Below are 18711 nucleotides of genomic sequence, written 5' to 3'. Positions count from 1 at the left end.
ATGCTCCTGTTTTTATAATTAGGATATATTTTATCAAATATGAGTTTATGTATATAGAGCTGCATATATACAAATATATATTTACAATGCACACATATGTGTATGTATATATGCATATGCATAAACATAATTACACATTTTCACATAAACACATTTTCAAATGTGTAAAAGAAAAGTATAGACCTTAAAGACCTTAAAGACTTAACTCCAATTTCTTTCTACTTCTGTCCTCTCCCCTCAAAAATTACTTTTCTGTGCTGTTCAAAAATAATCCAGAGTGATAATACAATGTCAGAGCACTATTGAGAACATCTTCATTTCTCTAGTGATTTGTAATACCACCCCAAAAACACGTCAAGCTCCCATATATGTGCTGATCTTACTAGTATTAGACTATTTTTCTAACCCTTAACTTATGTCCCACTGCCGAAGTTGGTTAGCATTCTCTGTTGAAGTTCATACCTTAACCATTAAATTTGAGCATTCATACTTTTCTCAAATATGCATGTAATACTAAAAACATCTAAGCAAAGTTTTAAGTAATCCTACAAATTTTGATATTTGCACTTTTGTTTTCTTTCATCATTCATATCCCAATATTTTCTAATTTTCATGTAATCTCTTTGTGGACTGTTTAGAAATATATTTCCCCCAAATTACTGAGGATTTCCTAGTTATCATTTTTAAATTAATTTCTAACTTAATTCTATTTGGGAATATGATGTGATAAAAATTATTTCCAGTGCTTTGAGACTTGGTTTAGCAGGAAATAAACTTCTTAAAGAGAATGTAACTTTTTTCATTAATTGGGCATAGCATCCTAAGTATGTAAATTAAATCATATCCATTATTTCATTCTAATTCCATATGTTCTTACTGACTTTTGCCTCTATTCTTTCAGTTGCTGAGTGAAACTTGTTAAAAATCATTCAGTATAATTTTAAATTTTAGTGATATCAATTCTTGATATAAACTGAGGCTGTCTATTTTTGAGTTCACACAAATTTACAGTAACTTCCTGATAGATTGGTATTTTTATCATTATAAAATATTTTCTTTTAACTCTAGTAATGCTTTTTTTTATTTTGCCCAATATTTTTGTCACTGTATTAGCTTTCTCTTTGTATACATTTCCACTTAGATTTCATTCTTTCTAAATCCTTACAGGTAAGGTGTTGCAACTACAGGTGATTTTTTTTCTCAAAAATCAGAACTGACAATCACTGTCTTTTATAGCTGGAGAATGTACTCTACTTACATACACTGGATTGTGCTGGAGTTTTCCACTGTGGCATTACTCCAGTGTGACACGATTAGACAATCTGCCTCACTAGATTTTGATTTGTCTATGTGTCTTTTGACCATTAGGACATGGATAAAATTATGTCCACCTCTTGCGCATCTTCCCTTTATCATGGATAAACCATATTCCAAATAAGTGTACTCTTTTAGCCTGAATCTCAGAAAAATAATCAGGAGAGTAGAACCCAATCGACAGTCTAAAGTTGAGTTGCCTCACCTCCCAGCTGCTAAAAAACAGTGTGATCAGAGCACAATTTCTTTTTTTCATGTCACGAAGATGTCGAGGTTCTTTTACTACACAACTATACAATTAATCTGATGAAAGCTGATTAATATTAAAAAATGGTTCCAGAAATGTGGCATTTCTATGGATGTATGTAAAATACAAGTCAGTGACTTCTAGGTGGAAAATGCTTACAGGTGACTGAAAAATATAGTAACCCATGCTATGAGGTATTAAAAAAAGTTGATATGGTTATCAACTGTGATAATTTGAAAATCAGACCAGTTACTTAGTAAACTTATAACTGCTTAATTATTGGCCCAATAGAATACTAATAGCTTTAGTTGGCTGTTTTTAGCTACATTTCTAAGTTCTTCTAGGATAGAAAAGATCTCAAAGAAGGATTGGTGTGTTTGCCAGCAGGAATGAGAGAGGAAAGAAATCCAGACATTCTGGGTCTTACAGGTTAAAACATGACAGTTACTCTTCTCTGTTTTATAGTCCTTCATGAAGCCAATCTATTATAGACTAGAGGAAAGATGTATCTTTGGAATCTGAGAGACCTAGTAGATTTTTTACACTTAAGCTCAGCCTGGTACTAGCCATATGGTGTGATGTATCAGTTAAGAAAGCTGGTTTCTGCTCTGATTAAAAGCAATTACAAAATGTCAGTTGCTTAGAAGAATAAAGTTCTTTCAGAGTTATCCCACATCTCCAACATGGGAGGGCTACTCATTGTAGTCCTAGGCCCAGTCACTCAGAGTCCCAGATGGACAATCCAAGAGGGCTTTACAGGAGCACTAAATTTTGAGCAAGAAAGTTATTCCCAGCTAAAGTGACAAAATCTTGTGTCCAAGTATGTGTGCCTAATTTATGTTTATATCTTATATCTATTTATATTTATATCTATTTATGTTTATATCTATATTTATGTTTATATCTTACTAAGTCAATGCTTACTAAACCCAAGTGGTCTTACTGACCATTCTTTAAGTTCCTCTAAAACCTCTAATGGTGACTTAGGCACCAGAAGATGTGGTAGATACTAAAGGACAGACAAAGAAGATCAAGTGCTTGATCTCAGTCCTGTATATTCATTCTCTAGAAGATTTAGCACAATAGCATCAACTACAACAGGTTTAAGTGCCACAAAGGACTCATGAAGCTTGGAGCTTGCTCTAAAGCACTCAGTTAGAGAAAGTTTTATTTATCATATTTGTGGTGTTTTGCTTCTTGTTTCCTTTTCCCCTTCCACCTCCATCAAACCCAGAGCCTTGTGCATGCTTGACAAGTGTCCTATCCCTATACCCTATACCTTAGTCCTTCCTCTGTTATTTGTTTGTTTGTTTGTTTGTTTGTTTGGGTTTTTCTTGTCAGCAAATTATTTCCTCAAGTCCCATGACAACTTTGTCCTGTCACTTATTCTTAAATGAAAGCTATGGACTATAATAACAACTAGCATTTTTGAAGTTTTAAATAGGCACCCAGCATGTTCATGTACCTCTTACAGATTTTCTCATTTAAACCTAACAAAAAGTTTTTGAGTTTGGTGCTATTATTTTAAGTTCTAGATGAGTAAATCAAAGCCAAAGGGTTAAAAAGTTTACTCAAGTTTTCAAAACTAACAAATGTTTTGGTTGAGATTGGAAATTAAGTAGATTTATTCTAAATCCTTGCTTTGGATCACTATGTTGTTGCTTCTTTTGAAGTTTGGAGAGCTAATTTCTAGTTATAGTTTTAAACAATTTTAATCTGTTGTTTTTTTAGAAGGTTTAGAAGATTTAGAAACCTGTTGATTTCCTAGTTGTTCTTTAAGTTCAGAAATTCTATGATTCTTCCTCAAAACAAATTTTCATATTTTATTTTTTTCCCAATGAAACCAACCCACAGACCCATTAGAGAGCATATATATATATATATATATATATATATATTTTTTTTTTTTTTTTTAATCTAAGAGCCTTTCCCTTCTATTTTTAATATTATTTATTTTTCTCTTAGGTCTCTACAGAAGAAGGCTTGAGTCTTGCCAGAGAATATAACTGTGCTTTCTTTGAGACCTCCGCAGCCCTTAGATTCTGTATTGATGATGCCTTTCATGGCTTAGTGAGGGAAATTCGCAAGAAGGAATCCATGCCATCATCCATGGAAAAGAAACTGAAAAGAAAAGGCAGCCTGTGGAAGAAGCTGAAAGGTTCACTGAAAAAGAAGAGAGAAACCATGACATGATCTCCCTGCTGTTGAGTCCTTCTCTGTCTCTGAATTTTATCAGTTGGACAATTCTGCTTCAGTATTCTCTTTTCCTCTCTCTTTATATATCCGCCTTTAGGTAGAAGTGAGATCTGCATAACTGTACTTCCTGAGATAGTTTTGTTTTGCCTTTAACAGTTGGATGGATTTTGTCAATCAGCCGGATATGCTGTTTAGTTTTTACAATATATTACTAAATAAAATTGACATTCCAATTGCCTCATTTCCCTTTAAAGAGTCTAGCTTCATTTGGTATGCTGTCTGGTTCTAAGGAAATATGCAAAATTGCAAGCAGAATGATAAAAGGCTCAAGGGATCTGCCTTTGCCTGATAACACTGGTTGTTTGCATTTCGGGAATCTCTGTAAATAATGAAGCAGCTCGGGAAATAATTTCAGAACAGGAAACTGCATCCTGGTCTTTCCTTAAGTGTAAAAGTCACCACACTACCTCTTGAATGTTCCAGAGATGAATGTTAGGGAAATTATTTATAATGGAAACTGGGTGTGGGTCACTGAAAAGATCAAATGAAAGAGCCCCTTATTTACAGTGTTCTGCCCCTGTTATGCTTGTGCAAAATTATCACAGTGAAGCCACTGGGCTGTGGCAAAGAATATTGTCTATTTAATGGGAAGAGAAGAGCTACTGTGAATTTGGTGGTTTATATACTTATAAAAGGGCCCTCTGCTCCCTTTTAGGGAGTAATCTCTCTTAGAGTTGCTTCACCTGCATATATATGTATCTTACATACATATACATCGCATCTGTAGGGATGAATTTTGATAACTCCAGTGACTCAATCTTCTCATATTGCTAAACTCTCCCCCCTCTTTTACATGAAACGTGATGAGACGCCACCAGTTAAATACTTTGTACTTGTTTGTTTTACAATGGGTCATTGTGTAAAGTGAAATCACCCTGTCTTTCATTTTTCCCATTGTGTGAATTGGCTTATTTAAATTCAAGGTAAGAAAGCACACTACCAGAAGGGGCAGCTCTGAATCTTTAATAGACAAGTGTTCAGGAAAACTCTACAGTTCAGCATGAATCCATCAAAACAATTTTCATGGGTTGGGATGCAGTTTTATCATAAATTAGGATATAAAAGGAAGGAGGGCCACGGTGTCATTTAGTATTTAATCACTGATTCTTCTTTTTTCCATGTCTCTGACACTTGCTAAACTTTGAGAGTATGGAAATGAATCACTTGGACATAGGCCCTGACTTCTTTACCTGTGAGATTCAATTCACTGAGAAGACAGTGGGAATAAAATCTCCTGGATAGGAAACAGTCACACTTTACATGGTAATATAGATAAAACTAAAAGGAAATTTACAGAGTATCTGTTCCTACATGTTGATCCAGATGAGTCTTTCAGAATATCATACATGTGTGTCCTTTTATAGGTTGGGGTCAGGGTCTTTTCTTAAACCCCCCTAGATTCTTGCTCTTACTCTTAGGCTTTGGGATCAAGGAAGCTTGAAAGTATTTAACTTTTGTTAGTAATTTCTACCACTCTGTCCCTTAGACTTTTCTGAAACCATGTCTTCTATGCACTGATGCATAGACTAATCAGTTTTACCCATCCTGAATTTCCCCTAAAACTAAATGCGCTGTACCTTTTCATTTTAAGTCATGTTCATAATTAAGAGGAAATGTCAAAATAAAATAAAATAAAGATGATATAAAATCACAAGATTTTATAAAAATTAAATTAAATTTATTTTAAATTGATATGTAAAAATTATACATATGAATGGGTTTATATGATACGAGATTCTTAGAGTCAGGACTGGTTTTTGACTCCTTTCTTTGTTTTGGAATATTTTATTCTTTGCATTTGTCCCTTTAAATTAGCTCATTCACCTTCAGTAGGTTCTTTGCCTCCTACAGTCCCTGACCCTGGAATCCTTCCAAGCCTAAGAATGTTGCCCTCCAACAGTGACTCCCTGTTTGCCAGAGGAAGAAATTTAGGAAACAGTAATTGGCACTAAATTTTCTATGTTCAATCTGCAGTTCAGAAAATTTGATGATTCCCTTATCCATAAATGACATTGTTCAGTGCATTTTTTAGCACAACCAAGTCTTTGTAAATTTTATTTTTTATGTTTAATTGATAACACCTCTGTTTTTGGCCCTGAAGTTTTGTATCTCATTTTACTCTTACTCCATCTCTTCCATTACAGTGCTTAAATAATTTATATAACTTAAAATAATTTAATAGTTAATAATAATTTATGGCAAGTAATTCATGTAACTTAAAATCTCTCTGTGAGATCTGAATTGGGGAACAGTTGCCACATCCAACCACTTCATGGTACTTTACAAAGTGAATCTGCAAATCATCATCCTCACATTGAAAATATTTGAGATAGTTATCCCCAGTAGAGGCTGAGACAAATTTCAGGCATTATTTTCAACCAATATTTCTTATAGAAGACAGGACTAGAAGGAAATATGGCATAAAAACCCCTAAATATTTTTGCCCAAGGAATATTGAATTGCTCCCTTTGATATAAGACCAAAATCTCAGAATCTTGTTTTTGATCATGTTCTTGATAATTTCTATCCAGACCTAAGACATCTAAGTAATTCCAAAAACAGATTATAATGTACATATGCTTGCATTGCCCAGTGAGTATCAAAAAGACTTTGACTAATGTGCATAGAGGTCCAGAATAGATGAACTTTGTGTAGTCATTCAACACAAGTTATCAAATTGTGAGAAGTGCATAATATGTAACAAACACTTTTCTAGTTATTACACAAGTATATGTGCATGTTTGAGTATTTTAGGTGGGAAGGTACTAGAAAATTCCGAATGTGATTTATCTTCTCCCAATATGGACCCTCCACCTATTTTAGAGTAATTTTCATTATTCTATAGATGGCCAATGATAAAATAATTTTCCAGATAAGACACAAATGGAAATTCAATATATCACATTTAGTGTTCAGTAGGCAATACTTCAGCCTGGGAACTTCTGTAGAAAATACTAGTAGGGATATCATGTGCATTTGGAATAAGCATCAAAGATGTTCAAGTAACAGATAGCTATTTCATTTCTCCATAGTTCATCTGTTCTTCCTCATGAGTCCTTGACTAATGGATAGCTGGAAGGGAGTCCACTTAATTTTAGTTTATTCCAGTGCCAATCTGAAGCAGTAATTTAAGAACCCTTCTAAACTACACAACCTCTGCTTGGTGTGCATAGGTCACTCACAGTTTGATAATTCAAACTGTGTCCCGTTTACTCTCCTTTTCAAAATTACCTCTGGGTTACAAGGGAAGGTGTAACTCAGGTGATTTCAGGCCAGTTGTTTCTCCTTTCATCTTCTAAGCATTGCGTCACCCTCTGCTTCTTCTCTGATCTACTCCCCACTCCTCAGTACCAATTTTTTCTAAGAACTCTATTAGAGTTTCCAGAGAAACAGAACCAATAGAACATATATTTATATGAAATTGGATTTATTAGATTGGCTTGCACAATCCTAGAGGTTGAGAAGTTTCACAGTTGATATGCCCAGGCCTGAGAAGGAAGGGCCAGTAGTAGCTCAGTACAAGAAGCTGGAAGCCTTAGGAAAAGAAAGAGATGCATGATGAGTCCCCATCTGAGGCCAAAGTTCCCCAGCACCAGAAGGTCACTGGTGAAAGTCCAAATCCAAAGGCTAAAGAACTTGAACTCTGGTGTTTAAGGGTGGCAGCAGAAGAAAATGTGCCCATTCTGGAAGGAAGAAAAAGATCAAAAGTTAGAGCAAGAGAGAGAATAAGTTTCCTTTTTCTTTTGTGTTCTCTCTAGGCCCCAAGCCTTTTGGGTGGTACTCCACATTCAGAGATGATCTTCTCCACACAGTTTATTAACTCTGTTTCTGTTACAATAATGAATATTTTAAATAACCATCTCCTAAAGATAAAAGGTTTATTTTGGTTCATAGTTTTAAAGGCTCCACTCTATAATTAGTTGATCCTGTTGCTTTTAAGACTGTGGTAGGACACATGGTGGATTGCATAGCACAGCAAAGCCACGCCCCTCAAGCTGAGAAGGGAAAAGAAGAGGTGAAGTCCCATTATCCCATGAGGATATGATCCCAGTGGTCTACAGACCTCAAACAGGGTGCCACCTCTTATAGGTTAATCACCTCCCAATAGGGCCATGGGTTAGGGAACAAGTCTTTAATACCTGGACCTTGGTGGGATATTTATCCAAATCATAACACTGACCCACAGACCAATCTTCCCTAGAAACAACCTCACAGAACTTTATCAATTCTCTAGTCATCCTTCAACATAGGAAATGTGATGCTCAAAATTTACCTTCACAAATAAATGTGTTATATGATTCAGTAGCTACTTTTAAAAACTGATCAGAGGAGCCTATGATGAGATAAGGAGCATGTGAATCTTCAGGGTGAAAAAGAATGAGAGGATTATTAAAGGGAATGAGTTAATTCCAACCAGCAAAGGAGAGCGACATTAAGGGTGGTGTTGCACAAAGCTCACTTGGATGTACTCTGCCCAATTCCTTTCATCCCAAAGTTTCAGTCCAGCTCTGCCTCACCTTATATATACTCTTGTGTAGCTATTTCCCTTCAAAACGATGAGTCTAAATCACTCATTTTTATGGGGGAAAAAAATCACATCAATAAATCAAATCATTTCAGCTTGTAAAAAACTGATGCAAAATTTTAACAATAAAGTCAGTATGATTTATCCTATTCACTTTTTAAATACTTTATAGTAATTAACCTGAATATTTAATAAAGATACATTGAATAATAAATAGTGAATCAAGAAACCATATACATTATGATAGCTCAGTCTCCTGGATGTGAGGAAACGGGATCAGAGGCTTGCGAGTCTCCAGGCACATGAGGTCACTCAGGCCTGACCTTCTTTCTAGCTATTCTTTTAAGTGCCCTTGACTGCCCTGTGGGGGCTTAATAGGCCAAAAACCAAAGTGATAGTGACCATGGTGCTACTGCTCCTTTGATGTTTCATTGTCTCTCATGGATGAGGCACAAGGAAAGAAGATATGACAATATCAGTTCTGTAAGAGCTTAGCATATCCAGACACTCCAATTTGCTAAAGTGACTATAGGTTTTTATTATATTTCCCAGTTTCAGTAAAAAGACTTTTTCAAAAAATTAAAATGAAATAAAATGTTCTGATATATTCAACATGCCCACTAAGATCACAACAATGATTTATTCCGAGGACAATCTGTGTTGCAATTTGGACATCACTCGACTTTCTCTAGAGGTGTAATTAAAACCAGCGAATAAATAAAATGAAAAATATGGTTTCTGGGATAGATCCACAGTGACTCTTTAAAGTATATGAAATATGAGAGCTGCATACCTCCCTTCCTGGGCAAAGGACTGCGGGAAGCAATGCGTGCTGAAAGTCGCTCCCTTCAGGTTAGCACATCAGATTTGGGGGTGAGAGTGTCAAATAAGGAGAGTTTGCCAAAGGTGTTACACTTTCTTCTGGCGAGAAGTGCTGTATTTATAGCAATTAGACTGTCTATGTTCATGTAGAAGAGATAAAGTGAGAAATGAAAGCACTCTTAGAGGGCCATGGCTGAGGAGATGTCTAGCAAGTTGAAAACCACTGTGAAATTACAGATTCAAGAGCTTCTGCTCACGTCATCACTGGATCAGACTCTGTGACTTTGGGTCAGCCAGATCCTTTCCCTCTCTGACCATATTAAATGGGGAAGGGATCAGGTCAAGAAAAGATGGACATTCTTTATATGACTGTGTTTATTTTATTGTTTAACCTGAGTTAGTTAATAATAGAAATCATTTGTTTTTGTAGCTAAATAATAGAAATTACTTGTTTCCTATCAGCCATCAGTAGAAGAAAAGAGGAACTCTATGTCATTAAATATGTGACCTCAAAAGTCAAACTAAAATAGTATATGACCCCTAAATTCACTAGCAGCTAATTCACTCACAGATAACTGAACATTCATTTATTCATGTATTCATTTACTTTCTTAATATTTTTGACCTCCTGTTGTGTGTAACACACTCTACTAAGTATTATTTATTCACCCCTCAGAAATCAACACAATGAACCAAACCATTTGTGGGAACATTAAAGAAACATTTTCTGGGCACCGGCTCCGTGTCAATTACTGCATTAAGCTCTGGGGATACAATTGTAGTAAAACGGCTCTGACACTCCTCTCTGATGGTCTGTTCAGGGAGAAAGATAACAGTGAAATATATTTGTCATTTTTAAATTGGGACTATATTCAATGCTATAAAGGAGAGTTATGAGGTGTGAATATTATCCATAACAGGAGGCTAAACTTAGTGGAAGAGGTCAGGAACTCCTCTTAAGACATGAGAAATGAGTTGGCATATGAAGGATGGGCACCCTTTACCAGGCCAAGGGGCACCAGATGGTGTTAAGGTGTTTCCAGCAGCAAGACCAGCATGGGAATCAGCTCTGTGGTAAGTGGGAGCAAGGTGAGTTCGGGAGACAAGTGTTCTGGGGTGGGAAAGAGGAAATGGGTCTGTGACGTGATGAGGGAAAGTCAGGAATGAAGGCTTGTGGGCTCTTTGGGTGAGGGTTTCATTTCTTTATCCTGACAAAAATTTGAACAGTGGAATGAAGTAATAATTATTTGCTTTTATAAGAGGTAATTCTGGCTCTGGAGAATAGATTGGAAGGAGAACAGAGTAAAATACCATGATTCTATTTTATATTATTAGCAATTATGTAACTTAATACCTATAATTTACTCAGGGCTGAATAAAAATGTAAAGAAATTGGTTTCTGTCTGGGGACAGGGTTTGCCATCATTTTCACAGCAATGACCACACATTTTTTCTTCCCTTTTTCAGTTAATTTATAAAATCCTTCTCTAAAGAACCATCTAATTCATTCAGAACAAGAGTTTCTTAAGATTCTTTAATCTATATCTAGGCAAATATGTTTACTGCCGATCACAGTTTGGATATTACATAGTGTTTTCTAATATGCTGACTTTTGAAGATCAACCCTTTGCCCTTACAGTATCTTAACTTCCATGAGTCACCCAATGCACTAGGATCAATATTCATAGAAATCAAAACACAACTTTAGGAACTGACTGATGTGAGATGATATCATCTCACATGGTGTTGTAGGACGTTATGCTTTCTTGTATTTGAGAAGTCAATCAAGCTTGTAGAAATGAGAGAAGGGGAAGAAATGAAGACATCAAGCTCCATTTATAGAAAACATGATAAACTTGCATAATGACTATAAATCATTGTTCTAGAAGCAGAAAATCAGCAAACCATAAGAGGTTGTAAAGGAAATGAATGAGGTGAGATCATATCACACCTGTGAGAAATATGAGATTTTGGAATTTGAGGGTCTCTGTCAGTATTTCTGAGCCTCCAGATTGACCCTGTTGTTAATATCAGTAGAAGAAATAAAAGTGAATAAACCAACCTACTGACACCTTGATCTTAGACTTTAAACCTCTAGAATGGTGACAAAATAAATATGTGCTGTTTAAACCTCCCAGCTCAATTTAGATTTAGTCTAAATACACCAATTAAAAGACAGAGATGGACAGAATGTATTTTGACGAGTATAAAAATGTCAAAACTACATTCTTTATATGAAACTCATATCAAACATTAGGACACAAGTAGGTAAAAGTAAAATATAATGGGAGATTTATCAAAAAAGCATAAATGCCCATATTAACATTAGATAAATTAGACTTCAGACTGAAGGAAATTATTAGGAACAAGAAGAGCATTATATAAATTGATCCATCTACCAGGAATAGATAGAATTCTAAATGTGTATGTACCAAGCAACTGAGATTCCAAATATGTGACACAGAAACTGATACAATGGAAAAGAGAAAGACAAATCTGCACTCACAATTAGGATCATCATTGTCCCACTCTTGGCAACTGGTAGACTACTAGAGAGAAAATCAGCACATATATAGAAGGAGGCAACAGTACCAAAGCAGCAAGATCTAGTGGACATTTGGAGAATACTTCACCTAACAAGAGTAGAATAGACATTTATGCTCAAGGGTCCAAAGAGTGTTCTTTAAGATAAGTCATATCTTGGGTTATGAAACAAAACTTTTTCAATATGAAATAACTGAAATCAAACAGAATGTGTTACCAAAGTACAATTAAGTAAGAATCAAATTATATCTCAATAAATGAAAGATAACAGGTAAATCTCCAAACACTTGGAAAATAAATGAACAAGTCATAGGTCAAAGAGGAAGTCTCAAAGAAAATAAAATACTACATTGATCTGAATAAAAATGGAAATAGTATGCCAAAATTTGTGTGGTCAGCTAAAGCAGTGTTGGGAAGGAAATTATGGCACTGAAACAAAGTATTAGACAGGATTAAAATTCTCGAATTAATAATCTAAGTTCCCATCTTAAAAGCCTAAGAAGTGAAGTACGAAGTAATCATAAACCAGGCAAAAGGAAGAATATAATAAGGATAAAAGTAGAAATCAATGGAATTGAAAATAGGAAAACAGAAAAACTAATGAACCAGAAAGCTAGTTGATTATTCAAAAAAATCAATTATTCATATTAATAAGCACCTAGTATTACCAACATAAAAGTAAAATATAACAATTCCTGCAAACATTAAAAAGATAAGGAAATATGAAATATAACTATATTCACAAGTTTCACAAAAACCATAAACTACCAAAACTTAGATAAGATGAAATAGATAACTTGAATAGTCCTACAAAAAGATAGAAATTGGGTATGTAATTTGAAATTTACCAAAACTTAGATAAGATGAAATAGATAACTTGAATAGTCCTACAAAAAGATAGAAATTGGGTATGTAATTTGAAATTTTGGAAAAGGAAATCACCATACCCAGTTGCTCTTCCATTTTCAAATAACTAATAATAATTTCATACAATCTCCTTGAGAAGGTAGAAAGAACATTTCTCAACCCACTTAAGAGTATTTTCCTGACATTCAAATCATCATAAAAAGACTACATAGCAACATCTCACACAAACTTAAACACAAAAAGCAACTAGAAAATATTAGCAAAGCAAACTTAGAAATGTATAAAACAGTTGTACATTGTAAGCAAGTGATAAAATTTCAAGGTGTATGAAACTATTAAAACATTTCTAGAAATTAGTATAATCCACCATATGATTAGACTGAAGAAGAAAAAAATTGCATGATTATACAAATTTACACAGCAAAAGAAAAAAAAAAAAGCATTTCCCAAAATGTACCAGGCATTTCAGCAATGTAGGAATATAGTAACTTGATAGACTACATTGAGTTGATGGAGATCATCCACAAACATAAAGCCAACATCAATCATATTAATAAAAGAGTGCTTTCTTTCTGATATTGGAAACATTGTAAAGTTATACATTCTCATCACTGATTCTAAACACAATACTGAATGTTCTAGCCACTATAACAGGGCAACAAAACAAAACATGATAATCATAAGTGTATATAATTGGACAAAAATAATGCCATCTCTATTTCTAGACAACATGTTCATCTATATGGAAAAGAGCATGGAATCTATAAAAAGCACTAGAATTTGTTCAGTAATATGATGGGATACAATATCACACATAAAACCAATCCCATATCCATATACAAAAAATTGGAAATAAAAATTTAAAAGCACAATGCTATTTATAGTCATTCCAAAGAAAATGAAAAGGCATAGATAGATCATACATATATACATAAATAGATCTATGTATATATGTTTGGGATTTGTATGATGAAAATTATAAAATAGGATAATGAAATAAATCAAAGAAAGCCTAAGTTTATGAGAAGAAATAGTGTGTTCATGGTTTGTAAGTTTCTATATTGTAAGAATGTCAACTGCATCTAAATTGATCTATAGATTTAATAAAATTCTCATGAAAACTTCAGCAAGTTTTTGTAAATGTATGCATAAGTATTATGAAATTTATATGAAAACAGAAAAGCTCTACAATGGGCAAAATAATTTTCAAAGAATAAAATAAGAAGAATCATTCTTATCCATGTTAGATCTTACCATGCACTGAGAATAATGGGTATGAGCAATTATGTTCAAATAGGTTGAATTAATTTTTGACATGTGCAAAATCTATTCAATAAAGACAACCTTTTCAATAAACAGTCCTAGAAATAGTTAACATCCAGCATAAAAAAAAAATTACCTTGACCTGAACCACATACCTTACACAAAACTTTACCGAGAATGATCACAGACTCAAACGTAAAATTGAAAAATGTGAAACTATTAATCTTTTAGGAGCTGGGCACATTGGTGCACAGTTATAATCTCAGTGACTAGGAAGCCTGAGGCAAGAGAATTGCAAGTTCTAGACTAGCCTCAGCAATTTAGCGAGGCCCTGACTCAAAATATAAAATGAAAAATAAAAAGGATTGGGGAGGTATCTTGGTAGTGAAGTGCCCCTGGGCTCAGTTCAAGTACACAGACATTTCACCAAGAACTATATACAGTTGGAAAATGAAAGCACGAGATGTTTGACATCATTATTCATCACAGAACTGCATATTACAACCACGAAGAGAAAATTAATAGTGCCAAACAAGAATAAATGAATAATTGTGCAAATGATGATAACAGCAAATGCTGGAAAGGATGCAGAGAAATTTGGTCAGTTATACATTGCTGGGGAGGTTATAAAATGGTACAGCGATTTTGGAAAATATTTTGGCAGTTTTTTTCAAAATTAAAAAGTCATGTATCACATGGCCCTGACATTGCGTCTTGAGTGTTTATCCCAGAGAAGTAAAGTTTATTTTCACTTGGATACTTAAACATGAATGTCATTTCTAGCAGCTTCATTCATTATAGTTGAAACCTGGGAACTATCCAAATGTCCTTCAAAGGACAAATGGCTACATAAACTGTGGCAATTTATCCCATAGAATACTATTCAGCAAAACAATGAACAAACTCTCGATATGTACAACTTAGATGAACTTCCAGGAAATTATGCTGAGTAGAAAATGCAAATTTTAGTGGAACACATATTTCATACTTTTATTTATGTAATCCTCATGAAATCACAGCATTGTAGACAGGGAGAATGAGTTTGGGGGTGAATGCGACTACAGAGCAGTAGCACAGAGAAATTCTGTTATGGTACAGTTGAGTGCTTGATTTTGATGATGGTTATGTAAGAGTTCTTATGTAATAAAGGTACATACAGCTATGGACACATATAAAAATTAGTGCATATATATGACTGGAGAAATGTAAATAAACCAATTTGAGCATAAAAGAATTTCTGTATTGTTATGAATATGTATGTGAAGCAGTTTCACCATGTACTAGTTATCATATTGTCTGGGTATAGTGTGACAGCACACCCACATGCATATGTTAGATTAACTAGGTTTATTACTTACAGATAAGTAGCAAGATTAAACTGAAGCTAGCATTCATTAGGAGATAGTCCCCCAAGTCTCGAAAAGCTACCTATCATGGGTAGAGTCTCCACTGCACATAAAATACTTGTACTACTGCTAAAGGACCTCAAAAAACCCACCCACCCTGGGTTTCATAATATGGGGTCGAGGTTCCCTGGGATAAAGCATTGAAGGTCATCCTGTTTCAAGGCAGGGGAATGGAACGGAACCCAGCTATTCCAGCTCTTTCCCCCCATCTCAGGATATTGCATTCCCAGAATATTTTTACAGTTATTCTTAAGAATTGCAAGTGAGAAAAGGGAGGACTGGATTGGTCCAAGGTCACTGAGAGAACTGACTTGAAATATGATTGAGTGTTTATGCTCTGATTATGCAAAAGGAGATGCTGCCAACATTGGAAAGATGATAGTATGCGTATGAGCACGAATCATAACATCCATCAGACTAAAATAAATTCCAAATAAATGTGAGGCTTGCTAAATATAAATTGCAAGAAAAAGTAAAATGGTCAAGATCATAAAAATTCTTTACAATAGATTGCCAAGAAATATCTTAACAATAAAATACGTCAAGTTATGATATTTTCTGGTTATTTAAAAATATAATTGAGCAGAGAATGAGTGGAGATGATTTAATACTGAAACACCCATTATTACCAGAGGGAAACAAAGAGTTGGGGAAATTCATCAAGAAGCATGTTTTTGTTAGGTTTTCATTGCTGTGACCAAAATATTCAACAGTAAAAACTGAGAGGAGGAAAAGTTTATTTTTTGCTCATGGTTTCAGAGGCTCAGTCCATGGTAAGCCAACTCAGTTGTCCTGTGTCCAAGAAGAGGCAGAATATAACAGCAAAAGAGTATGGCAGAAAACAGCTATCTGACTCACCATGACTGGGAAAAAGAGAAAGAAGGGACTCAAAATATATAATCTCCAAGACACACCCCAATGACCCACCTCCTCCAGCAATGCCCCACCTGCCTACAACTACCACTCAATCCATTCAAAATTTTAATCCAACGGATGGATTAATCCACTGATTAGGTTAGATCAAACCACTGATTAACTTATATCTCTCATAATATAAACATTTCACCTCTGAACTTTCCTGCATTAACACAGAAGGTTGAGTGGGGAGGATTTATCTCATATTCAAGTCATGGCAGCAGATCCTGAAAAGACAAAGCAATCAGACAAATAAGGACTTTGTATCCAAATGATAATGTGATTTCTGTCAGTATCAGTTACAATGAAAACTCATGAGTCTAAAATAGAGTAACAAGGTGCCTTACAATGGGAATAGATCAAAGAGAATCTGGAACCTATAACACTTGGAAAGGAATAGATAGCATTCTAGATATTTGATTTGTAATCACTTTATCTGACAACTCAGTGCAAGATGAAATGAGATGCATGATTAAAAACAACAACAAAAAAAGTTTGATAACAAAAAGTACCAGCTGCAACCTTCGTACAAAGTTGGGCAAATGTGATCTGAGGTCAGCATAATTGGTGAATGAAAATTGTATGCATAGATTTCCTAAGAGTGTCTTTTCTCTTAGCAGAAAGACAGAGCTACATGGAGAATGGAGGCTCTTAAAAAGCTCCTGCATGAGCCACAGCATGGCAAGAGAATAAAATCAATTTTCCAAAGTGCTTTGTTTAGTCCCATTTAGACCATTTCATCTTTTCAATTTGATTGACTAATCTCTCAATTTCATTCTTTTAAAACTATCACTTGATACTTCCTTGTTTCAGTATAAAGGCTCTTAAACAACCAAATAAGTCATATAACTTTAAGCAAGTTTCAACCTCTCTGTCTCAATTTCTTAATCTGTTAAATGAAGTAATTAATAGAGGAGTATACTTCACAAGTTATTGTGAAGAAAAAATTATGTACTTTGAAATGTATTAAAGGATCTCTTACATAGTGAGAATATAAGTGTGCCAAATGAGTAAGCAAATGAATAAATGTAGCTAGTGTTGTTGAAGTAACTCAACGGTACTTGGGACTTTCCATAGAAAATGTGGAAAATGCTTACCATAAATATATAGACATTTGCTTTGGCAGAGAATATATAAGCCCGCTTAGAAAACACACTTCAGTCTTATGCCTTCTAGATGTCTTGGATAAAACACATTTGGATAATTAATGGTCCTTAGCATAGGGCAGAAGAGAAATCTTTTTGACATTCCCCACTCTAGAAAGAGAAGTTCTAAAGGAGAGTTCTCCCTCTATGACTTCAAATTGGGACACTGCTAAAAACTAATGCTCAGAAAGGGAGAATGAGGTCTCTTGAGAATAGAAGGTACTACTAAGCTCATTGAAAGGCAGGTCATTGCTTCCCATGTCTCATTTCTTAATCAAGTCACCGACCTTTAAGTAAATCAAAGTCTTAACAAAAAAACCTTTGTTCTCGCTGATATTACAACATCAGTAAACTAATTAAATGTTCTATAATTAAACTGATATTCAACATTGCAATTTCCCCTATGTAGTAGATCAGTTAACAAGTTTGAAACAGATACCCTTGTGATACAGACAGTTCTATATTAATTATTGAATGAAATAGAATCTAAAAGATCTTTGATGAACATCTTTTAAGTGTTTAAGCTGACATATTACAGAGGATATGTAATAGAACACAAAGTAATTGAATCCTACAGGAAAAGGGAAGAGAAGCCCAGTTTTAAATACATTTCATTTCAGCGGAACTCCAAATTGCATTCAACTGTAAGAATAGCAAATTTAAGTCTTCAGAGAAAACTCTAAGGATTCCAAATTATGAAAAAGAGAAAAATACATCTCAAAATGCATTCATTTGTAGGCTGGTCTTTCTAAGTCAATCTTGAGTATGAAAATCCAATTTACCAGAAAAATTATTTCAACTAATTAATTTGCAAGGGAATTTTTCAGTTACATTCAACAATCACTTTGCTATATGCAGACCTACCCTGACCCTATGCTTTTAAAGGACACTTATATTTGTAGAGACTAAAAGCTCTGAAAAGCATATATAAAGCAAAGGGCAAATGGAAAAAAGAACAGAAGAAGAACAAGGTCAAAAGTCCAGAGCTGGATTAACAGCATTAAGCGTTAATGTAAGATCGTAAGATCATAAGATTGTAAGAGATCAATAACAAAACAATGGCTAGGCAAAAAGATAGGAAGAATGGAAACAAACAAATATATGAAGAATTAACACCACATAGACTAGAGGAAACAAATTTGGAGGGACAGTAACAAGAAAAAGAACTAAAAGTAGCATGATCAAATTTTATCCTTTCTTTACTCTAAGTCACTAAAGGTTTCTCATCACTTTAAAGCTTCAGTGCAGATCCTAAGTTCCTGCATGCCCAGCTCCCTATTTCTCCTAACTTATTTTCCAACTCTTTGGGTCTACTTATAAAATGCAGACCTCAAATAATAACTTCTATTTGAATTTCAATTCAACTTCTATTCTATTTCAATTCAACGAACTTTTTTTTATAATCTT

At 34.4% G+C, this 18711-nt stretch overlaps 1 protein-coding gene across 2 annotated transcripts in view; it reads left to right on the top strand.

The window, feature by feature from the left end:
* The window catches only part of Rit2 (Ras like without CAAX 2), a 337785-nt gene extending 333787 nt beyond the window's left edge, over window positions 1–3998 (top strand). For both annotated transcript variants that reach the window (XM_047526662.1, XM_047526661.1), the window contains one exon: window positions 3527–3998. In XM_047526662.1, coding sequence (XP_047382618.1) covers window positions 3527–3754 — 228 coding nt within the window. In that variant the 3' untranslated portion in view covers window positions 3755–3998. The remainder of the gene's footprint in view (window positions 1–3526) is intronic.
* The last annotated feature ends 14713 nt before the right edge of the window (window positions 3999–18711 follow it).

This window comes from Sciurus carolinensis, chromosome 15 (genome assembly GCF_902686445.1).
Source record: "Sciurus carolinensis chromosome 15, mSciCar1.2, whole genome shotgun sequence".
Classification (NCBI taxonomy): domain Eukaryota; kingdom Metazoa; phylum Chordata; class Mammalia; order Rodentia; family Sciuridae; genus Sciurus; species Sciurus carolinensis.
Note: the sequence above shows the minus strand (reverse complement) of the source record. Positions and strands in the feature narration are given on the sequence as shown.